This window comes from Pseudoliparis swirei, chromosome 7, assembly GCF_029220125.1.
Source record: "Pseudoliparis swirei isolate HS2019 ecotype Mariana Trench chromosome 7, NWPU_hadal_v1, whole genome shotgun sequence".
In the NCBI taxonomy this organism is placed as follows: Eukaryota; Metazoa; Chordata; class Actinopteri; order Perciformes; family Liparidae; genus Pseudoliparis; species Pseudoliparis swirei.
The window spans coordinates 27942503-27967150 of NC_079394.1; the positions used below are offsets into that span (position 1 = coordinate 27942503).

Consider the following 24648-nt stretch of genomic DNA (forward strand, 5'->3'; position numbering starts at 1 on the left):
TTGACTCTGTGGAGTCATACTACAGGAAGAATGTGTACTACACATTTATTGATACATTGACTGCGGAGCTCAACAGGAGATTCCATGGGAGCATCACTGGATGTCCAACTGGCAAAATCATACAGTCCTTCCACTCTCTAACGGTGTGTGCCAACTGGACAAGCACCCCAAACCCAGAGGCAGAGGAAGCTGTCCATGTTCTTTGTGACTTCTATGAGGAAAATGAGGACCAGCTGAAGACAGAGGTAAAGGTGTTCCACTCCAGCTTTCCCTCGAAGAACCTGCAAGAAATCCTTGCCATTGTGGAGGAGAACACTGGCCAGCTCATCTTTCCAACATTTGTGAAGATGGTAAGGATCTATGCGACACTGCCAGTGACAACAGCTTCAGTGGAAAGATCCTTTTCAAAACTAAAAATAATAAAGAACCGGCTCAGGAGTCTCTGTGGGGAAAAAAGACTCTCCGACCTTCTCCTGCTTGCCATTGAGCAAGACATTGAAATAAATCACAGTGAAATAATACACATCTTCCAAGAGATGGCACCAAGGAGGATGCTCCTGTGAAGATCCATTTAATTGATCCAAAGCAGAGTTTTGATAAGTTTTAAGTTAGAATATATTTTATTGCATTTGGTTTTACAATATGGCCTTGTTTTGTCTGTTTTTGCCTGTTATTCATTTATTTATTTTTATAATTTGAGTTAGTTTGTTAACAAAAATAAATACATAAGTTGAAAACATCCTACTGTTGTCTAGAATGGCGTCGCGACAAGTCGCAGAGGCTCACCGCTCTCCCGTTTGGTGTTTTTTTTTGTTATTTATGTGTGTTTTCTCGTCCTGCTGGGCGAAATACAGCTATAATAGACAAGACCTACTAGAAATCGATTACGCAGCAAAAGCACCGCTGCAGCGAGTTTATCCACGAAATAACATCCCGGTAGACATCGCCAGGAGACCCGGTACTGTGGTTCAACATACCGGAACCAAGTACATGAGACGGAGGAAGGAGCGTAAGCAAAAACGAGGCTGCAGAGCCGGACTGCGAGAGGCTAAGGAAACGCCCGGACAAACCATCGCTACGAGTATTTTCCTAACAAATGCAAGATCTCTGGCAAACAAGATGGACGAGCTGAGACTCCAGGTTGCAACTAACACCACGGTGAGGGATAGCTGTGTGCTAATAGTCACCGAAACCTGGCTCCACTCGTCCATCCCGGACTTAGCTATCGAACTAGCAGGCCGCACTCTCCACCGACGCGACAGAACAAAAGAGGCTACAGGCAAGTCGCGGCGGGGCCTCTAATATACACAAAGGACACTTGGGGGAAAACACAAACATAGTGAGTAACCACTGTTCCCAGACGTAGAATATATGACTGTTAAATGCCGCCCAGATACCTGCAAGAGAATTTAATGTTGTATTGATAACCGCAGTGTACATTCCACCCGATGCTAACGCTAGCGTGGCGCTAGGTGAGCTGCACGATACAATTAGTAAACAACAAAACACATACCCTGAGGCTGTCCACATTATTGCGGGGGACTTTAACCATGCTAACTTAAAGGTAGTGCTTCCCAAACTCTACCAGCATGTTAGATGTGCCACCAGGGGAGATAAAACATTAGACAAGGTATATTCTAACATCAAGCTGGGCTATAGAGCCAGAGCATTAGCACACCTAGGCCAGTCAGACCATGTGTCCCTACTCCTAATCCCGTCCTACACCTCCATCAGAAAAAGGGTTCCCACCACATCAAAGACAGTTAAAACCTGGCCTGAAGGTGCCACTCCACAGTTGCAAGACTGCTTTGAGTCCACCGACTGGGGGGTCTTCGAGCACGAGGACCTGGAACAGTACACTTCAGCGGTCCTGGGTTACATCAAGCACTGCATAGACTCCGTCACCGTGGACAAGCGTATCCGGGTACATCCCAACACGAAGCCGTGGATGACGGAGAGGTGCAGCGTCTGCTCGAGAGAGGAACACCGCCTTCAGCTCCGCAGATGGGGAGCTATACAGCACGCCAGAGCCGACCTGAAGCGGGGATCAGAAGGGCCAAGGCGGACTACAAGGCGATTGAGGACTGCTTCCAGAGTAACGACTCCAGGCAGGTGTGGCAGGGGGTCCAACACATGACAAACCAGACCCAGCCACCCATCGGCCGACGGGGCGACCCTCAGTTGGTGGAAGAGCTGAACTCCTTCACGCCCGCTACGGTGGGACCAACGAAGCAGCCACACCACATCCACCAGCCCACAGCAGCCTCATCCTCACGGAACACGAAGTGAGGGCACGCTGAAGGCCGTGAACCCGAGGAAAGCAGCAGGGCGGACGGCGTCTCGGGACGGGTGTTGAGAGACTGCGCCCGACCAGCTGGCGGGGGTCTTCACCAAGATCTTCAACCAGTCCCTGTCCCAGGCCACCGTCCCATCCTGCCTGAAAACCTCCACAATCATCCCGGTGCCAAAAAGAAACCATCAGCTGCTTAAACGACTACCGTCCAGTGGCACTCACCCCATCCCCATGAAGTGCTTGAGAAGCTGGTTCGTTCCCACATCATCTCATCCTTCCGCCCGGCCTGGACCGTCACCAGTTTGCATACAGAGCAAACAGGTCCACGGATGACGCCATCGCCACAGCTCCACTCTGCCCTGTCTCACCTGGAGGGTGGGGAGCTACGGCTGCTCTTCATGGACTTCTGCTCGGCATTTAACACCATCCTTCCTGACAGACTGGTGACAAAACTGTCAGACCTGGGATTATCACACTCTACCTGCCGTTGGATTAAGGACTTCCTGTCTGACCGCCCCAGAGGGTGAGGATAGGTCCCCACACCTCCTGACCCTCAGCCTCAGCACCGGGTCCCCAGGGCTGCGTGCTGAGCCCCTACTTTACTCCCTACACTAATGACTTCACCGCCGCCCACCCCAGCAACTCCATCATAAAGTTTGCTGACGACACCACTGTGGTGGGCTGCATCTCCGGTGACGAGACCCATCGCATGACGAGGTGGAGCAGCTGTCTGTGTTGTGCAGCGAACAACCTGCAGCTGAACAAGCTCAAAACCCAGGAGATGATCATCGATTACAGAAGGAAGAAAACTGTCATCCAGCCCTGTACATTGACGGGATTGTGTGGAGAGTCTCGGTCTTCAGATTCCTGGGCGCTCACCTGGCTGAGGACCTGTCCTGGAGAACCAACACCACGCGATCGTCAAGAAGGCACAGCAGAGACTCTACTTCCTGAGAATACTCAGGAATTACCACCTCAGACAGGATCTGCTTGTGTCCTTCTACCGCTGCTCCGTGCTGCGCGTCCTCACCTATTGCATCTGTGTGTGGTCCCTCAGCTGCACAGCCGCAGAGAGGAACGCTTCAGAGGGTCGTCAACTCGGCCCAGAAGATCATCGGGTGCCCCCTCCCCTCCCTGCAAGAACTGTACAGCTCTCGCTGCCTTAAGAAGGCAGTCAAGATCCTCAAGGATCCATCTCACCCGGGCAACGAATACTTTGTACGGCTGCGCTCAGGCAGGCGCTTCAAGACTATGTATACCGGACCAACAGACTCAAGTTCAGCTTCTTTCCGAGGGCCATAAAGCGCACTAAACGCTGCTAAGTTTCTAGAGAGTCAAATGCCGCATCCCGTTCAATATGAGGAATCGTGCAATAAAAATAAAAAAACTTAGGTTTACACTATGTATAGTTCATATGATTCATTCTGGTTTTTATATTGTCTTGTTTATATTGTCTTGTTGTTTTTATATTGTCCTATTAGCACCTTGGGATTGCATCTAAATTTCGTTGTTCCTTTGCACAATGACAAATAAAGATCATTCATTCATTCATTTATTTATCATTATTTGGAATTTCATAAATCATTTTGGCGATGGGTGCCCTTTTTTTGGGTTTGAGCACCAGCCCCCCAAAATGTCTGTGCACGTGCCTGCTTGAGAGCCCTGCATTGCTCACCAGTGCGCGCACCAGCATCGGAGCTCTGCTGCGCGAGCCGAGAGAAGAGTTGTTGACGGGGGGGGAGGGGGGGGGAGTGACATTTTTTCGTCCCGATGTGCACGCACACGCCGGCATCCGAGCTCTGCGGCGCGCGAGACGGAGATCGGAGTCGTGTTAACGCAACATGTAGAGACAGAATGACATGCTGCTGGAGAGACGACCAACAACAGACGGATTGGAAGCTCATTCTGCGCATGCGTTAAATGCGTAAAAAAAAAAAAAATTAGTTAAACCTGTAATTTAATTAACTGAGTAAACTCGTTATTTTTCACAGCACTAATTATAATATTCAGTATTTAATTTATTCTTTAACTTTCACAACAACGACAGTGCAGGGACAGACACCTCATCATTCCTTTCTCATAAAAGATAAAAACACATGTCTATCTTAAGTAGTTCTCCAGCACTTGTCTTCCAACATTAATATCTTTTGATTCACGTTGCACATGTGTTGTCATACTTCCACCTACCATGCAGCAGCTGGCGGCGAGCTCCAGGAGACGCTGAGGACAGTCGTCCACCAGCTGCCTGAAGGCCTCCACGTCCAGCCCGTAGTCCTAGAAGACACGTGTTATCATTACAATATAATTGTAACATAATTATATATAGATATAATAATTATGGGTCTTTTTCACAACACAGAACAACACGTTTACCCCACACAAAACACAAGGCTCAGATGCGCCGTTGGGTCATAACTCAAAATGTATGACGCCTGACACCAACTCAATACGAAATCTTCATGCACGTTATTGCTTCTACGTCCTTAAAGAAAATAATAATCCTCACAACTTTACCGGAGCTTTTTGGACCGTCACATCAGAGAAGGTCACTTTCAAAAGCCCCGCCCACATATACCGCCGCTTGTTGTCATGTGACCTAATAGTGAGTCGTGAGCCGGCTCCATTGGTGGAAGAAGGACGTGGCTTTGAGTATTTGAACACAGCCGCTAGTCTAAGCTACTAACATGTGGCAATGTTGCTGTTATCTTCAATTTCACATCACACTGTTGTTTATGTGCTTAAGTAATGTGAGGTCTGGGACACTCAGATGGGCTTTCTACTGCACAATAACATACATTATCCTGAAATCACACAAAGCAATTCATTGATATTACCAGTGCAGCCTGAGTCAGCGAAATACACGGCACACCATCGATATGAAGTCTAATAACACCGATGTGAGGTCACTACCTGTGTCCTGGGGAGCATCTCTGGATCGGCAGAGATCCGGGCCAGAACCTCACAGAGCACGATGCCGAAGGAGAACACATCCACCTGGAACAAGGGACGGGCCGCGTTGTCATGAACTAGAACACATATGAATAAGAAGACGCGTAACAACTGTTTTGATAAAGAAAGATCCGTTTGCTGCTTCTTTCTGTCTTCTGTGAAAGTAAATGGATCATTTGGGGGTTTGGGGGGGGGGGGGATTGTTTGGAACCTGGATACACTTTAGGTTTGAGGGGATCAGAAGAAAGTAGTTGTCAATGTTTTCAGGCACCTTATCAACCAAAGAGAAAATAGATTAATCAAGAATATTAAGATGAATTGATTGATCAGTTGATCCAGAATGCTGCAGATCATGTTCTCACTAAAACCAAGAACAGAGATCACATGACTCCTGTCTTAGCTGCTCTGCTCTGGCTCCCTGTAAAATCAAGAATAACATTTAAAACTCTTCTCTTAACCTACAAAGCCTTGATTGGTGATGCTCCATCATATCTTAAGGAGCTTGTAGTACCATATTGCCCCACTAGAGAGCTTGTAGTACCATATTGTGTGTGTGTGTGTGTGTGTGTGTGTGTGTTACCTTGCGGTCGTACGGCTCCCCTCGCAGCATCTCTGGCGCCATCCAGAAGGCCGAGCCCACCAGTGACAGCTTCCTGCCGGGGTCTTTAACCGGCGGCTCCACCACCTCCCGGGCCAGGCCGAAGTCCGTGACCAGGGCCTCGCGACCGCGAGACGTCACCCGGATCAGACAGTTCTGGACGGGAGGAGAATCACAGTGCGAGTGCAGTGTCATGCATGGCCACCAGAGGGCGCTGTGAGGTTTGATATCAGAGCAGGCGGCATCAGCAGCTCATCTGTTGTCCGTGTGGTCTTCAACAGGCCTGATCTTTGAAAGGGCCTCTTATCAGCTGGCTCAATAGGATCTGAGCCCAGTGCACAAAATAATTCACTCAGACCCCAAGTGGAGGACTCAGTGGTCCTGTAGGGTATCTCCATCCACTGACTGGCTGGCTGTTATCACCTTTGTAATAAGTATAGATATATATAACTAATCACAACGGCTTCCAAAGCTCCAGTTTTTCCATTATTATAATTATTTCTAAAGTATTCTTTCTTTTAAACCACTCCCCTTTTTGCCCCCCCTGCACAATGACACTTACACACACACACACACACACACACACACACACACACAAAATACCTTCGCATATCACAAGATTGGGCATTGAATTATGAACATTTTGGCTTGAGTTGCATGCCAATTGGATAAAAATTGACCGTGCTATGGTAAAAAGAAGATGTTGACCTTTTCATGACCTTGTCCCGATTGATCCCAAAATCTAATCAAATGGTCCCCGGATAATAACCAATCGTCGCACCAAATTTCATGCGATTCGGTTTAATACTTTTTGAGTTCTGCGAGTAACACTCATACAAATAAATAAATAAATAAATAAATACACGGCGATCAACACATAACCTTCCGCATTCTCAATGCGACGGTAATAATAACAATTTCACATAATTGATGAAATGATGACGTCCAGGACTGACGTGTTAACTGTAACGAGACTGGTTCGCAGAGGCATCGTCCTACCTGAAGCGGTTATTTCTAGTTTAAAGCATATTTGTATTGACTATAATGACCTTTTTATGACTATATGGCAGGGGTCACGAACAAGCGGAGCGCGGGTCGAGTCCAGACCCAGACGCTGTTGTCTGTGTGCCGACATCTTTAACTCGGCAGTCCAGGAAGCGCACCAAGCGGTGCACACTGTGATGCTACTCATCCAGATGTGTATTTTGATAAGCCTCGCCTTTGACTCGAGTGTGATACACACACACACACACACACACACACACACACAGGAGAGAGACCCAACAGTCTGAGGTGTGTGTGAGTCAGAGTCGTTATTTCACGTGACGTGTGAATAAACAATAAATACGGGAACTGTGGACGGCTCAACCCAGAGTCTTCAGCCAAGAATGGACAGACTCTCCGTCCTTCACAGAGTCGAAAACCAGAGTCTCATTTTCAGAGACCGTGGAAATTAAAAAACTACGAGAGAAAGCGCAAATCTTTTGTCTCTCATTCACTTGTTTCATTTCAGGTGTTTTGTATGCTTTGTAATTCTCCTTGTTTGAATACTTCATTTTCAAAAGATGTTCATGTATACACCGAGATGTCAGTTTGGTCATGGACATTTGGTTTCAAGTGGTGTAAATCCACTGGTGGACATGTGGTGGACCCTGTAGTGACCCGGGGGAGCAGCGCCTGTCGGCTCGTGTTCCTCCAGCTCCAGAGACTCAACGCTGTCCCGTCTCGTTGCAGCGCTGAGCAACACGGTCGCCACGGTGTGCAACCCTGCCGAGGTCGGCTGCATCGACGCCTACGGTTTCCCTCCGATGGAAGGCCTCCACCGCGGGTCCCTGAGCCACGACGAGGCCCTCGGCTTCCTCCAACGACCCCGCTGCCTCGACATGCTCGACGCCGCTTCTGCCGCTCCGACCACGGCTCGCTCGGGCGTCGTCAACAAGGACTGCGAGCGGCCTCCAAGAGACTCCAGATGGCGCTGCCCGACTCCTTCATCAGCGACGCGTCGGCGGGGAACCTCGCCGTGGACTTCCAACCCCGACGGACAGCGACGCCAAAATGGCGGTGTCCGTCACAGACTTTGGGAGCTTGGCCGGCGGCGGCGAGCCCCACGGGTTTCTGGGAGCTCACGCGCGGCACCACACACAGCACACCGCAGCACTTCAGTCCGAGTGATCGTCCTCTTCCCTCATCCCACCTGGACAGAAGACTGACCTCACTGGAGAATCCACTTTGTTAAGGAAATATTATATATGTGTCGATATATATTTACTTGTTTGTTTTCAATTTGTTTGTGTCCTATGACGTCAGTGATGTCTATCATATAGAACTAAAGTCTTGATTTCTCTCAAGAGTCGATAGCCATTTATTTTCTTCCCGTTTGGCGGTCCTGAGATGTGTCACGTCCAGGCGGAGGCCCGAGGGGGCGGAGCCGTGCGGCGCCCTTCCTCTCGTCTTGGAGCGACCGCACCTTGTCCTGCCGTTCTGTTCATCTGACAAAACTGGCTCACTTTTCTGCCTCTATTCTCAGTCTTGAGTTGCTCGTCTTTGTTGTTTTGAAGTGGTACTTTTTACACTTCAAGTTTTGTTTACAGGTACTTTTTAGTAACCGGGCCGGTGCAAATGGTTGCTGGTCGCCCCCCAAGTCCACTTTGCTAGAGCGTGTGTGAAGAGCAACACGAGCACGGAGATGATCTTCCTCTTCATCTGGCCTCTAAGGTTCTCCTTAAAGCTCGTCTTCGGTTGGTCTGCTTGTTTAGTCATTGTTATCCCATTTAGTCCAACTCTCTTTTATTTGTCGTAAACATGTCAGAATATGCTCTTAAATCAAATCATGCCATGTTCAGCCCACTTAGCAAGCTGTTAGCAGTATTATCTCTTATTTAAAGCCACTTGGATGTTGTGTTGGATCTGCCTCCAGGAGGCCTCGTGTGATCTAGTCAACAGTTTCTCGGAGTAGTAGCAGAAATGGAGGTTTTCTTGACTGAAGTCCAGAATTGTGAATTTTCAAAGGTTTTTCGGTCGATAGGATGCAGTAGTCGTGTTTACTTAATTTATCTATGCATTGTGCTATGACTAGTTTGTTTCAGGGGTACATCATGTGTGTCTTGTCTATCGATGTAGTCATTTACCATGACGTGGTTACAGACCGGATTCACGCTTCGGAAACCATTACTAATTAATTTTCCACGCCCAGCATCGGAGGAGATATTCACTTCTGCATTTCATGTAAATAATTAGCAAATAGCCTTTAAAAAGTTTATGAACTGACCTCTTATACTTGTGAATCTATGTCGATACAAAGGTTTTAATTTTGATTCCTTGTCAAAAGGCAATAATTTGTAGATATGTACAGATATATGTTTTTTTTTGCATTTTATCAGTTGACTTGGTGTTTGAATTGAGTTTCTCTCTTTGGAAAGTCACGCCCCCCCTCGGACACGGCTGAAACACATGCCAGCCGTGTCCCCCAGTGGTAACCACTGAAAACGGCTTTACCTGAAGACTTATTGATATTACTCAATGTTGCAATTTTGCCTTCAAAACTTGAAGCCATGTCTAAAAGATGTGTATCCTTCTCTTCTTTTCTTTTCATATCTATATTTGTCTTGACGCTAAAGGGATGGCTGCTGCTCTTAGTGTGTGGAGAGCTAGTTTCTCTTTTTAATGCAATGTGCATCATGCAGTAGGTCCTCAAAGCTCGTGTAGCTTTAGCAGTGCAGTGATATTTATTTCACCTGTGGTTTGTACAAAGACTCAGAAAACTGTCAGAATGTAAAGGCCATTAAGTAGTAGAAGTAGGTTTTTCACCACCCTGTGAACTCTCAAAAATGTGATATTTTATTGATATCTCCGGTATGAGACGTGTGTGTGTGTGTGTGTGTGCAAGAAAGCACCAAACAAATTTATTTTATATTTTGTATTGTGTTTTGAAGTTTAAAAAGGAAAAACAAATAGCAGTTGTGGTTTTGGAAAAGAGAACTCGAGTCCTTTGAAAACACCTTTTTGTGAATAAAAAACTTTAAAGTGTATATCCAGAAATATAGACAATCAAAAACTTCACTGAGAAATGTTCAAAAAGCTATCTTTATTGTTTATAAGAATTGTACATAAGCATTGAGTTTTTTTGTTTTTGGTTAAACATTATTTTGTATTTCTGTTGTACTTTAATACCTTGTGTACAGATCCAGAAATAAAGCTCTGGAAAAGGTGCAGAGACGACCGCATGTTCTTTATCGACAAGATTCATAGAAGTAAACAACCTGCTACGTGATTATTCATACCATTATTACTTTTTGAAAGTTTGAGTTTGTATTAGTCAAAGTAAATTCTATAGTTATAAATTGTAATGGCATAAGTCAGTTAAGTGTAGTTGAAATTGGAAAGTCATAGCATGTCCATAAAGAAATCAAGAAAGGTATAAAGTAAAGCCCTCTAAGGCAAATGTGTGATTTTGGGCTTTATAGATTCAGTATGATGAGGATAACAAAATGTTATATTCATATATATAAAAATACACATTTATATATCTATATAGATATTAGAAGTAGCAGGAAAAAAGTCAGCAGTCATGTTCTGAAAAAAGAACCTTGTGAATAAAAACATAGAAAATATATCCAGATAGACAGTGAAAAATGTAATAATGAGAATTGATCAAGAAGCAATTTTTATTGTAAGAATTTTACATAAACCAATTAGGTTTTTTTCTCCCTTTTTGGTAAAAATCATGAAACATGTTCTGTTGTCCTTAAATACCTTGAGTACAGGTCCATGAACAGGTTCACCTGCATGTTCTTCATCATCACAGCACAGATGTTTACTCAGAGAAAACAAGACGGACCGAAACCGACCGCTTTACTGTTCATGCTATATTCTATTTAGAGACTTTCTACTGAATAAATTAGATTAAAATGTGGTCTTTTTTTTGGAGGGGGTCAATGGAGACCCATTTGGATAATTACTAATCAATGCATTGTTGTATAAGTCAGTATAATGGTCAGGCGTCATGGAATCCGACAGATGTTCAAACTTCCTAATTGTCGGAGCGACGGTGCTGAGGCTGAAACAGATCAGGCATCGTCACCGCCGTCGAGAGTGAGCACGAGTCCTAAAAGTGCTCAGACTCGTGGACTTTGACCAGCGACAGTCTCATGGCACCGCGTGTGAACCGAGACCGTCGACACAAACACAATTCACTGGTGTGGTCGTCTGAGCGGAACGGGCAGAGTGAGAAAGTCCTCGGCCAAGGTCACTTCCACGCCGCTGTCCTGCAGCGCTCCCCTGCCGCTTGAGCTCGCCCACGTCCTCGCCCGTCCTGGTGCGAGCGGGTTGTACCTCTGGCTGAAGTGGGTCAGCACCAGCCTTGCTGCAGGCGGCCCGGCCACCGCGCCGCCATCCCGGGCGTACTGTGTCCGCGGTCCTCCGCTTTGGCTCGGTGCTCGTCCCCGAGCGTGGCCTCGTGGACCAGGACGTCCGCCCCGCCGCACAGCCTCAGCGCGCCGTCGCCCACGGCCGAGCTGCAGTCGCCGAAGACGCAGACTTTACGACCCGGAATGGCCTCTTCCAGCACCTCGCTGGACAGAACCACGCGGCCGCTGGCCAGCGTTACTGGCTTGCCGGCTTTCAGCTGCGCATAAAGCGGACCCGGTTTCAGGCCTGGGACACACACACACACACACACACACACACACACACACAGTGTTAATTCACAATAATCCACACACACCATTTGGAGGATTCACTCTCTGTAATAGCATCTTGTGTCAGAGTGGGTGAGTCTTGTGTACATCAGATCTAAATTTGGGTGACGTAAAAAAGGAAATAGAAAAAGCTTTCGTATAGTACGTCAAGCAAAAGTCAGTCAGTCATACACAATGTCATATGCAACAAAAAACATATTCAGAAACATGTCTTAGTCTACATGTCAATAAAAAACATATTCAGAAACATGTCTTAGTCTACATGTCAATAAAAACATATTCAGAAACATGTCTTAGTCTACATGTCAATAAAAAACATATGAATACATGTCAATAAAAAACATATTCAGAAACATGTCTTAGTCTACATGTCAATAAAAAACATATTCAGAAACATGTCAATAAAAAACATATTCAGAAACATGTCTTAGTCTACATGTCAATAAAAACATATTCAGAAACATGTCTTAGTCTACATGTCAATAAAAACATATTCAGAAACATGTCTTAGTCTACATGTCAATAAAAACATATTCAGAAACATGTCTTAGTATACATGTCAATAAAAAATATATTCAGAAACATGTCTTAGTCTACATGTCAATAAAAACATATTCAGAAACATGTCTTAGTCTACATGTCAATAAAAAACATTCAGAAACATGTCAATAAAAAGCATATTCAGAAACATGTCTTAGTATACATGTCAATAAAAAATATTCAGAAACATGTCTTAGTATACATGTCAATAAAAAACATATTCAGAAACATGTCATTCCAAAACATATTCAGAAACATGTCTTAGTCTACATGTCAATAAAAAACATATTCAGAAACATGTCTTAACATGTCAATAAAAAACATATTCAGAAACATGTCTTAGTATACATGTCAATAAAAAACATATTCAGAAACATGTCTTAGTATACATGTCAATAAAAAACATATTCAGAAACATGTCTTAGTCTACATGTCAATAAAAAACATTCAGAAACATGTCAATAAAAAGCATATTCAGAAACATGTCTTAGTATACATGTCAATAAAAACATATTCAGAAACATGTCTTAGTCTACATGTCAATAAAAACATATTCAGAAACATGTCAATAAAAAATATATTCAGAAACATGTCTTAGTCTACATGTCAATAAAAACATATTCAGAAACATGTCTTAGTATACATGTCAATAAAAAATATATTCAGAAACATGTCAATAAAAAACATATTCAGAAACATGTCTTACATGTCAATAAAAAACATATTCAGAAACATGTCTTAGTCTACATGTCAATAAAAAACATATTCAGAAACATGTCTTAGTCTACATGTCAATAAAAAACATATTCAGAAACATGTCTTAGTCTACATGTCAATAAAAACATATTCAGAAACATGTCTTAGTAAACATGTCAATAAAAAACATATTCAGAAACATGTCTTAGTAAACATGTCAATAAAAACATATTCAGAAACATGTCTTAGTCTACATGTCAATAACAAACATATTCAGAAACATGTCTTAAAGGAGATTTCCGCGGTCAGTCATCCTCCCTGCAGCTGTGCCACGCAGACACCAGGAGCATTGAAGACGTACCTAGTTCCTTCAGGAGCTCAGTCTTCAGTCTCCCGGGTCGATCGTGCTCCTTAATGCAAAACCCGAAGGAGGGGATGCGGTGGAACAGCCTGAAGGCCTTGACCACGAACCTCCGGTCCTCAAAGAGGAGGTAGGAGTCGCTGGAGGCGTCAGGACCACGGTCCGCCCGCTGCTCCTGTGGGTGCGGAGGGTCGCGCGCGGTCACCTGAAGACACGCCCGGACATCGAGAGGATGACGCTGGGCTGGGCGAAGAACACCGGGACCGACTTCCAAACAAGTTCAGATGAATTACTGGGAGTCACGCCACAGATTTACTTCGTTGACATTTGGAGACGTTTTGCAAAGACGATGCGATAGGCCGACGCCCACGACATCCCCGGAGTCCTTGTGACTTCACGTCTCATGGGGTCACCGGACCCGATGAGACGGCACAGATCCATCCGCCTGATGGAGCAGCGAGGTCTGGGTCCTGGAATTCCTGCTACGCCACTGGCCTGTTGAGACTCCGCCCACTGTTGAGACTCCGCCCACTCCTCCTCTACTATGAACTATTCATCCACTCTGTCATATTCATTGAATGTGTTTTAACTCTAATGATTCCTTCTGGTCACATGACGTCTATTGTTCTGTCCATCCTGGAGAGGGATCCTCCTCTGTTCTCTCCTGAAGGGTTCTTCCCTTTTTTCCCCCTGAAGGGTTATTTGGGAGTTTTTCCTGATCCGATGTGAGGTCAAAGGTCAAAGGTCAGGGATGTCTATGTGTACAGATTGTAAAGCACTCTGAGGCAAATTCGTAATTTGTGAAATTGGGCTCTACAAATAAACCGAATTGAATTGAATACTTTGGCGTTCAGGGTGGAGTTTGGTGTAATAAAATAAAGTGATTTGAATGTGTGTATGGGAGGTAAATAAGAGCAACTTTTAGAACATGACATGAAAACCAGTCGGTTACCTCCGGGCTGAGGTGTCCCTCTTCTGGACTCTGGTCCGCTGTGGGCTCCAGCTCATGGACTGCAGCAACACGACGAGAACAACACAACAGGTACCATGACTTACGGTGCGTGAGGCTGGAGGTGGAACATGTGTCTGCTGTGTAAACTACAGTGTGTTGTATTCTCCAGATCATAAAAGCGGAGCTGTGATTTGCTCCCGACGAGCGAAAACCTGATGACGTGCTAAAAATATAGTATTTATATTTATTGCAACGGCTACATGTTACATAAATAAACAAAACCGATGGGTGTTCAAGATACATGTCAAGCCACATGTGTCTGTGTGGGTATAAAGCCATAAATATCAGAATGAAGTGTCGTATCTCCTCCTGAAGGTTGAACTCCCAAAGGTGTGCATGTCTACAGATCAGAGGTGGTACCTCCTACCTGCATACGGGAAGAGCAGCTGGGACCCCGTGAGGCCGAGGGCCACCCGTAAGAAGTGGCGGAGCCCCCGCGGCCCGTAGACCTCCACACAGCTCGGGGGCTGCTGCTCCGCGTTGGTGTTGAGGCTCACGGTGCAGAGGAGGCCGGGCAGGCCGAACAGGTGGTCCCCGTGCAGGTGAGAGATGAACACCTTGGTGATCCCACCTGAGGAGCAACAGGACCACAGGCATGGGGGAACCAACTCTCACTCTCTCTAACGGGTTTTTGTAGCTCTCTCTCTCGCTTTCTCTCTCAAACCTTTTCTCTCTCTCTCTCTTTCAAATGTTTTATGTAGCTCTCTCTCTCTCAAACTTTTTCTCTCTCTCTTTCAAACGTTTTATGTAGCTCTCTTTCTCTCTCTCTCTCAAACCTTTTCTCTCTCTCTCTTTCAAACGTTTTATGTAGCTCTCTCTCTCTCAAACCTTTTCTCTCTCTCTCTTTCAAACGTTTTATGTAGCTCTCTATTCTCTCTCTCTTCTTCTCTCTCTCACCGGCTCGCAGTTGGCTCTTCATCAGTTGGGTCTGGGTTCCCTCCCCTTCTGTCCGCAGCACCAGCGCCGAGGCCCCGCGGTGAGGGGACGGGTAGGCCGAGCCGGTCCCGAGGAAAGTCACATCCATGGTCATCCTCCCGGAGCTACGGGACGACGGCGGGACGGAGCCGGTCTGCGGAGCCGAGGCGGAGCGGGTGCTCGGCTCGCTGTAAACAGTCGCACTGCGATGACGCGTCGAGGGCGACGGTGCGGCGTTTATGGAAAGTCCGATTTTCGAGAAGTGTGTGAATGTGTATAATCCTCTGGTATAACGCGGTATATTGATTTAAAATCCTCCTGAAACTCACCTGCTTGTGTTGACATCTCTCTTTCTGCAGGCATAGTGATTTAAAAAGGGAACAAAGAATACATGTTATGTTCAACTCTATTTTCAGACCCGTTTCCTGCTTTATTGCAGTGAAATTTCTCAAAGCTTGAATTTAAATAATTAAAATACACAAAGATCAGCACTGGGTTTTAAATATATGAAAAACGAGTGGCTAAATTATATCTGCAGCCAAAAGGAGGTAAAACTGTTTATTCTGCACATTGGTATTCTCTCTGCGTACAACTACTCCGAAAATATTATTGTGTGACAAAAATAAACTTCAGAAAAACTCAACTCAAAAGCGACAGCACTCTCCTCTTCTCTTCTCTCCTCTCCTCTCCTCTCCTCTCCTCCTCTCCTCTCCTCTCCTCTCCTCTCCTCTCCTCTCTTAATCCCCAATTAAAAAGGTTTTTTCATCAATCCATTTTGCGAGATTTTGGAAAAAACATTTCCTTTCGCTTTCATCATTGGGTGCATACACATTTATCAGACGATTGCAGGCATTAGCAAAACTGAAATCGATGACTTGTACTCTGCCCTCTCTGTCCTTGTGAATTTCTTTTATATTCTCAAAAAAATTGGATTTAAAGAGTACCGCCACGCCACATGAGGTGCAGGACCCTTCATTTGAATATATTTCACCATCCCACTGCTGCTTCCAATATTTCACAGAGCTTACATCCCACCTTGTCTCCTGGACACATAATAAGTCGGGTCTTAATTGGCTCAATATTGAGCCCATTTTTGCATTATTGCGCAGCCCGTTTACATTAAGTGAATTTATCTGGAAACCTGTGAGTGCACATGATTATTGTCAGTAAATGTAAGGCCCTCATTTATCGCTTTTAGCTTTATTCCTCTTGGTCATAGTCTTTTTCTGCCGCCCACTGTGTTAAGCTCTTGTGACAGCTACATCCCCCAAGTCCATTTCCGAGTCCGACTCTTCTGCCGTCTGCGGAGCCTCTTTTGATGTTGTGCGCCGTCTATTTTCAGGCCTGGGAGGGAGCGACGTGCCTAGCTCGGATGTGGGGCTTTTGCTTTTTGAAGAGGCTGGTGGAGCGGCCTTGGCCGTTTTGATTTTTAAAGCAGCGGGTGGGACCAGCAGTATTGGCTTCCCTACGAGCACCGTCCCACCGCTTTTCCTCCGCTTTCCCCACAGGCTCACACGCCTCCTCCCCATTCCCTCTGGAATCTTTACCCGGCACTGTGATCTGCACGCCTTCACCATCTGTAAGCACAGCCTCCGCAGGCTCCACCACGGCCTCTGACACGGCCTCCGCCACGGCCTCCGACACGGCGTCCGCAAAAATCTCTTTACTGCTTTCTCCCAACACATCACTCGCCTCGCTTTCTCCACTCCCTTCCCCCATCTCCTCTTCCCCCTCACCCTCAGGCTCTGAGACTTCATTCTCTGTTTGTACATCTTCATTTTCACTCTTGTTACATATACATTCCTGAGTTTTATTTAAGCACAAACTGCATTTTGCTGCGCTTTTGCTGCATTCCCTTGCAAAATGCCCCTGGACTCCACATTTATGGCAGGAAAATTCAGGACATTCCCTCATGAGATGCCCCGGCTGAATACACATCCTGCATACCTTTATCTGTTTGTCATGTATTACTCTAAAATGCTCCGCACCCAGAGCCGTGTTAAACTTAGTTGAATAAGGCAGGGACTGGATCTGGTCATTGAACTTTACCTTGAGGAATCTGGTACCATCAGCAATCTTTGTGCCCGGCCACATCCGCCTTTTAATCGGGGAAACAGCCGATACTCCCCAGCCGTGGAGCTTCTCGAGGATCTCCCCGTCGTCAGTGTAGAAAGGCAGGTTGAGGAAGGACACCACCAGCTCATCGTTACACAGCTCCCGAGCATGGACCCTCGTCTCGCCCATCTTGAAGCCCTCCAGCAGTCTCTCCTTCCCTTTCGGATGGCTCATCGTCACTTCGTACTTCCCGGCTCCGATGAAGCGGCACGCCACCAGTCCTCCGCACAGCTCCCGCACACATCTCATCAGCTCCATGGCTGAAAAGGAATTCTCCCCCTCAAGCTCGACACTCAGGGTCAGGTTTCGATTTTTTCTTCCCTTATTTGTAATCCTCTCTTTTTTCTCTATTTCATTCATTCTTATGGCCAACCTTTTATGGTACTCTTCCGTCATTTTTGCTTGAGGATTCAGTGTCAGTTCAACATTTGGGTCTGTCATTTTGCAGGGAAAAATACTCCCCCCCTTTAGAAAAAAGGGGGGAAAAGGTAGGGGAATTCCCCCCCAAACAGTGCAGCACTGCTGGGGGTTCAAGATATGCGTTCCCAGTCCAACAGAAAAATATTCAGGGCATATGAAAATAAAAAGAATTGAGAAAGAAAAAGTTCTCCCCAAAAAAGCTGTGTGCCAAACAATTCACCTCTCTGCTCACTTCCTGCTTCCTGCTAGGGGCGTGTTCAGGGAGGTGTGGCCGTAAGCGAAAAGTGAGCCTACAAATGAGCCTTTTAAAGAATCGGAGACCCGATCTCCCTCCCTTTTTCTTTTTTAGTCCATAACATCCCTGTGAGGTTGACCACATTAGCGGCTGTTTTACAACTCCTATTGGATTCTCAGCACTGATCTACACCTGTACGCACGTCGTCCTTACTTTTCATCACTTTGGGCAAAGACCTAAACCTTCCCGATCTCCCCTCCCGTCGAAGAGAAAACACCTGTAAGCATTTTGCACCTTGCCCCCCATCCCCCGAAAAAGAGAAACCCCGTAGTTGGGGATGTACCATCGACAAAATGAAGCCTGTGGTTTTTTTGAAAGAGTGGGAAAAAGCTTACAGCACCTGGTATTCCCAGGCGGTCTCCCATCCAAGTACTGACCAGGCCCGACCCTGCTTAGCTTCCGAGATCAGACGAGATCGGGCGTGTTCAGGGTGGTATGGCCGTAAGCGAAAAGTGAGCCTACAAATGAGCCTTTTAAAGAATCGGAGACCCGATCTCCCTCCCTTTTTCTTTTTTACTCCATAACATCCCTGTGAGGTTGACCACATTAGCGGCTGTTTTACAACTCCTATTGGATTCTCAGCACTGATCTACACCTGTACGCACGTCGTCCTTACTTTTCATCACTTTGGGCAAAGACCTAAACCTTCCCGATCTCCCCTCCCCCCGTCGAAGAGAAAACACCTGTAAGCATTTTGCACCTTGCCCCCCATCCCCCGAAAAAGAGAAACCCCGTAGTTGGGGATGTACCATCGACTAAATGAAGCCTGTGGTTTTTTTGAAAGAGTGGGAAAAAGCTTACAGCACCTGGTATTCCCAGGCGGTCTGCCATCCAAGTACTGACCAGGCCCGACCCTTCTTAGTTTCCGAGATCAGACGAGATCGGGCGTGTTCAGGTTGGTATGGCTGAAAGCGAAAAGTGAGCCTACAAATGAGCCTTTTAAAGAATCGGAGACCCGATCTCCCTCCCTTTTTCTTTTTTACTCCATAACATCCCTGTGAGGTTGACCACATTAGCGGCTGTTTTACAACTCCTATTGGATTCTCAGCACTGATCTACACCTGTACGCACGTCGTCCTTACTTTTCATCACTTTGGGCAAAGACCAAAACCTTCCCGATCTCCCCTCCCCCCGTCGAAGAGAAAACACCTGTAAGCACTTTGCACCTTGCCCCCCATCCCCCGAAAGAGAAACCCCGTAGTTGGGGATGTACCATCGACAAAATGAAGCCTGTGGTTTTTTTGAAAGAGTGGGAAAAAGCTTACAGCACCTGGTATTCCCAGGCGGTCTCCCATCCAAGTACTGACCAGGCCCGACCCTTCTTAGTTTCCGAGATCAGACGAGATCGGGCGTGTTCAGGGTGGTATGGCCGTAAGTGAAAAGTGAGCCTACAAATGAGCCTTTTAAAGAATCGGAGACCCGATCTCCCTCCCTTTTTCTTTTTTACTCCATAACATCCCTGTGAGGTTGACCACATTAGCGGCTGTTTTACAACTCCTATTGGATTCTCAGCATTGATCTACACCTGTACGCACGTCGTCCTTACTTTTCATCACTTTGGGCAAAGACCTAAACCTTCCCGATCTCCCCTCCCCCCGTCGAAGAGAAAACACCTGTAAGCATTTTGCACCTTGCCCCCCATCCCCCGAAAAAGAGAAACCCCGTAGTTGGGGATGTACCATCGACAAAATGAAGCCTGTGGTTTTTTTGAAAGAGTGGGAAAAAGCTTACAGCACCTGGTATTCCCAGGCGGTCTCCCATCCAAGTACTGACCAGGCCCGACCCTGCTTAGCTTCCGAGATCAGACGAGATCGGGCGTGTTTTTTTTTCTTTCTTTTTATTGAATTTTTTATACAAAAAGAAACACAACATATATTTGTACACCATAAATTATTTACACAGTTGTATTTATGATATATACAGAAAAAACGAAAATACGTTCAAATATATTTGCGAATGCTTTCAAACAAACACATTTCTATAGCTCTGTAAACAGGGAAACAACAAACATCTGGCCTTGAGAGAAAGGATACAACGGGTCAATAAATCTCGCCTCACAGAACCTCAATCCTCCCGTTGCTCTTTAAACGCAGCACAATCTCTCACGTGACTCAAAAAGAAAAAACAATTCCATTTCTATCATAACATTTTTACACCATAAATTATTTACACAGTTGTATTTATGATATATACAGGAAAAAAAAAATACGTTCAAATATATTTGCGAATGCTTTCAAACTAATACATCCATATAGCCCTGTAAACAGAAAACACATAAACATCTTTGACGAAAAGGACACAACAGCTTGGGTCAATTAAAATCTACAAAGCACCAATCTCCGTTTGAACTGGCACACACAATCGTGAATCAAAAAACACAAAAAAGAAACCTCATCTACAGAACAGTTTTGTTTTTCTTCCTTTTAATAAGTTCCATTAGATCCTTCTTATAAGCATACAGTGTAGGTCAATGTGCTTTTATGCTGTTTGCAAACAGCCTTTTGAGATCCATAGTTTGTTTTCAAACAGGGCATAGTTCCTCCTTTCCTCCTGCTGCCTGTCCTGGCAAAAGCCAGGCATGTGTATTGGGGAGGCCGGCCTCTATTACCATTTTTGGTAATCAAAGCACCAAATTCCAGTCCCAACTCCCTCCTGTCCTCTTTTGCTCATCCAACTGTTGCAGATCTTTGATATAAGCTCTGAAGAGACTGGAAGACTCTGGGAGGACAGTATAAGGTGCTCGAAATCCTCTTCTTCCTTGCCACAAACGGCACACATTCGATTGAATTTGTCTTTGTGTATTTGGTGCAGTACAATGCTGGTGAATATTCTCCTGTGCCTTATTTTGAAATCGGAGTTGAAGATAGCAGGGGGGATGAATCTGAATTCAATATTGGACCATATTCTGTTTAGTTGGTGACCAGGGAAAACCTTTGCCCATGATTTTTCAGCTGCTGGTTTACTTATCTCTTTTTTTATCAATATACTATAGAATATTTTTGTCTGTATTTGTTCTATGCTTTTGAGTTTGTCGTCAAGGCACAGAAAAAAACCCAAGGGCTTGTCCCGTACCACATCAACACCCATTCTTCCAATCCATTCTTTTCTCATACAGTCATCAAATATTCCTTTGATAATTTGTAAACGTTGCATTCTGTACGTACGCCCCTCAACCCTTAGCCTTTTCTTCACACCCTCCAGATCAAACATTCCGTTCTTTCCGCACACGCTCCCCACAGCCGTAAGCCCCGCCTGACTGAGGTGACAGTTTATGAGAGGCCTCCCCTGCCCAACAAAACTGGGGTTTGACAGGAAAGGTAACCGCAGCACTTGTGCTTTCCCTTTCACATCAGGTCTGAGGTGGGGCAAAAGCTTGTCCCAGGCCTCCAGCACTTCCCTGTAGAACCCTGACAGGCCCGCTTTTATGTTCCCAGGGGTGAAAGCACACAGATTGTACACACCCCTCTCCCCATACTTTGTCAAGAGACCCATCAGGAAATCTTTCCAGGGCAGCTGCCTTTCGGCATTTAAATATCTTCCCATTAATTTTAGCCTGAGTGCATCTCTTTTCACACTTATATCAATCAAAGCTAAGCCCCCCTCCCTTTTGTTAGCTATTAGCGTACGGCGGGCAATCAAATTCGCCTTTCCTTTCCAGAAAAAAGTGGAGATTGCTTTATTGAGCGAATTTAGTACCCACGTGGGTAGCTCGCAGGACCCCAAAATATGATTAATTTTGGACAGTATCAGAGCATTTACTACGATTACTTTCCCTTTCAGGTTGAGGCCTCTCGCATACCAAAGGTTAAGTAGATTTCTTATTTTCCCCAAAACCTCTTTCCACGTTCTTTCCATTGCACTTTCTTCATCTTTCCCTATGAAAATTCCTAATATTTTCCTTTCAGTTTCTATTTTCTTTAAGCCCCAGGCATTGCTCGGGATGTCACACTGTTTAAAGACCATGAGTTCAGATTTTTCCTCATTTATTTTTGCTCCCGATGCCATCCCATAATTTTTGATGTGTCCTAATGCCCTTTCGATGCACGTTCTCGTTTTGACACATATGTTAACATCGTCAGCATATTGTACAATCTTAATTATGTTTCCAACTGGGGTAGAAATTCCTTGTATTTCCGGATCATTATTTATGAGACAGGCCAGAGGTTCCGACACCAGGCTGTATAATAAAGCTGACAGCGGACAGCCCTGTCTTACTGACCTTTTGATTTCAAAACTGCCACTCAGGAGGCCATTGCATTTGACCCTGCTTGTTGCCTTCTCATACAACATTTTAATTCTTTGGATGAACAGAGGCCCAAAACCAAAGCGCTCCAGTACGGCCCACAGAAAGGGGTGTTCCACTCTATCAAAGGCTTTTTCTAAATCCACTCCCAAAATGATCCCTCCCTCCTGGTTTAAAATACTCGCTGTGTCTCTGATGGTGTTTATGGTGTCTGAGATGTGCCTCCCTGGAATACTATACGCCTGTGTAGTTCCAATTATTGAGTTGATTACTGCTTTTAGTCTATTTGCCAAGGTTTTTGCAAAGATTTTGTAGTCCGTATTCAATAAGCTGATTGGTCTGTAATTTCTGAGTTTGGCCTTGTCTCCTTTGTTTTTATATATTATAGATAGATAGATAGATAGATAGATAGATATATACTTTATTAATCCCCAAGGGGAAATTTGTCGAGTCAGTAGCAGCAACACACAAGAATAAAAAACAAAAATTTGACCCAAAAAGTTTGTAACCAAATTTTTTTATCCCCTTTAAAAGGAGCCCCAAAATACTCTTCCCTGGAGGTGGTAATTTTAATACACCTTTCTTAAACTTTTCTCCCCTTTCCAGGGATAATAGCCCTTTCCATTTTTTAAACCCTTTCACATGCTCCCCCAGCAGAAAGGGAAAGGGGAAACCCAAAGGGGGCTAATCTTGTGACAGGGACCCTTTTTGGGACATATCCTTTTTACACAGGATGTTCCTTCCAGTTCACCCGGGTTGGAGCCCCAGGTATTGTCCTCCACCATGTCCACCCCCAAGGACCCCAGTGAATGTCCTCCTGAAGTCCACCACCATCTTGGTTTTCCATCAGGGTTCACGACTTACAGCACCACCATCCCCTGTATTTTCCCATCCCCCCAGCAGAATCTTTTCAAGGGCATGCTTTGTACAAGTCACTTGGGAAAAATTTTTTAAACACTGACCATCCAGACAGCACACGCCCTTTTGACAAACTTTCTCCGGAAGGTGACCCAGGAAATGCCCCAGCCATCAGCAGTCTGTTTTTAAATGCACAAAGTCAAAAAAATTCAAACATTTCCATCCAGGGGGATGAGTTTTAAATAGATGACCCCCCATGAGGTTTTCCTAACCAATTTTTCACCTCCCAAAACCCCCCAGCACCTTCATAATTTTAACTCATTTACCAGATTGCCTTTAAAACCAACGCCTTCCACAGCACCCCCCACCCCGGCTGATTGAAGCCCCACCGGGAAAGGTCCCCCGATGCCATCAAAGTTTTGGGACCCAGCTGTTTTCACCTGCGTAAAGAAAATAACCCCATTGTTTTCCTTCCCAATAGGTTTTTATTTAAACCTGTAATAAACCCTTTTAAAAAAATTCAGCTTTCCAGGAGCCCCTCTGTCCCCCCCACCGGGGTTATCTTTTCACCACACCCCCCTTTTTTTCAGCTATTTCCCAGTTTCCCCAAGCCTCCCCCCGAGATTCAGGTTCCTGGCTGTCTCAGCTCATCCTGTCTCCAGACCGAGCTTTTTTGAATTTTTTGACCATTGTTGGGAAGCAACAGTCCGTGATATTTTTCAGAACTTATGTATTCCTGATGCAGCTCATTGTTGATTCCCCCCGTCCCACAGACATCCCAGTCCGTGACTGCAGTTTAACTTAGAGAGAATCCCACAGTCCCTTTCAGCAGCCCCTTTACCAGAGGCACCTTTAGCACCAGGCATGATCCCCAAACACCCACCCTTTATAGCTCCAATTTTATTTTCTTCAGTCATTTTGAAATTTTTAGAGCTTTTCATTTTTTAAAGTCCCCTGAAACCCTGAATCCCAGGCAATTCGAGCACAATGGATTTTCCCTTTCGAGCTGATGCCCCCAAAAACCTGGACGGAACCCCTTAGGGCGCATCCCCCCTTCAATGTTAAAAGCGTTCAGCACACATGGTCCACCACCCCATTATAAACAGGGTCCCCTTTCTTGTACCCTGCAAAGTTGGCAGAGCCCGATGGGTAGGCGGGAGCCAGCCTCCCGGAACCCAAGACCCCTTTATTCCAGGGGCCCCCATCCCCTTATTGAAAAACCCCCCTAGTCAGGGTTTTTTCCCTTTAGCCTCCCTCAGGCCTTTTTCCCCTAGCTCAATAAGGTCTTTTTCCCGGAAACCCCCCCGGGCAGCTAAAACGGGGCCCAGTCATTGTTATGTTTACCCCCTTAACGGCAAAAAAGGATCCCCCAGCGGGGAAAAAAAGGAGGGGCCAAAAAAAAATTTTCAAGGCCCCCCTTTCCCCTTTTAGTTACTTCCTTTAAGGGGGCCCCTTCCACGTCCATCTGGTTGAATATTTTTAGCAAGATCGGTCCCAGAGCCCCTTTTTAAAAGTTTGAAAGAACTCTGCAGGCAGACCATCTGCCTGGGCTTTTGCTTTTTTTCAGGCCATTTATTGCCTGCTCTACTTCCCCAGAGAGAAAAGGGATCACACCACTTTCCCTTTTCCCCCCTTTAGTTTATTGCTTATTTTATTT

At 45.6% G+C, this 24648-nt stretch overlaps 1 protein-coding gene, 2 non-coding genes and 2 pseudogenes across 3 annotated transcripts; all 5 read right to left on the minus strand.

Moving 5' to 3' along the window:
* LOC130196711 (zinc phosphodiesterase ELAC protein 1-like) overlaps window positions 1-15705 on the minus strand; it is an 86395-nt pseudogene extending 70690 nt beyond the window's left edge.
* On the minus strand, window positions 15186-17567 carry LOC130196718 (uncharacterized). The gene is made up of 2 exons (XM_056419047.1): window positions 17110-17567; window positions 15186-15413 (listed from the first exon to the last, which is right to left on the minus strand). Exons 1-2 carry the CDS (start codon window positions 17533-17535, stop codon window positions 15186-15188), a joined length of 654 nt encoding a protein of 217 aa, XP_056275022.1. The 5' UTR covers window positions 17536-17567.
* A 651-nt stretch (window positions 17568-18218) lies between these two features.
* On the minus strand, window positions 18219-18337 carry LOC130197468 (5S ribosomal RNA). Its single transcript, XR_008832446.1, has one exon. It is a non-coding gene; the product is annotated as a 5S ribosomal RNA (ribosomal RNA).
* Window positions 18338-18684: 347 nt separating this feature from the next.
* Window positions 18685-18803, minus strand: LOC130197482 (5S ribosomal RNA; annotated as a pseudogene).
* Window positions 18804-19148: 345 nt separating this feature from the next.
* On the minus strand, window positions 19149-19267 carry LOC130197474 (5S ribosomal RNA). The gene has a single exon (XR_008832452.1). It is a non-coding gene; the product is annotated as a 5S ribosomal RNA (ribosomal RNA).
* Between the last annotated feature and the right edge of the window lie 5381 nt (window positions 19268-24648).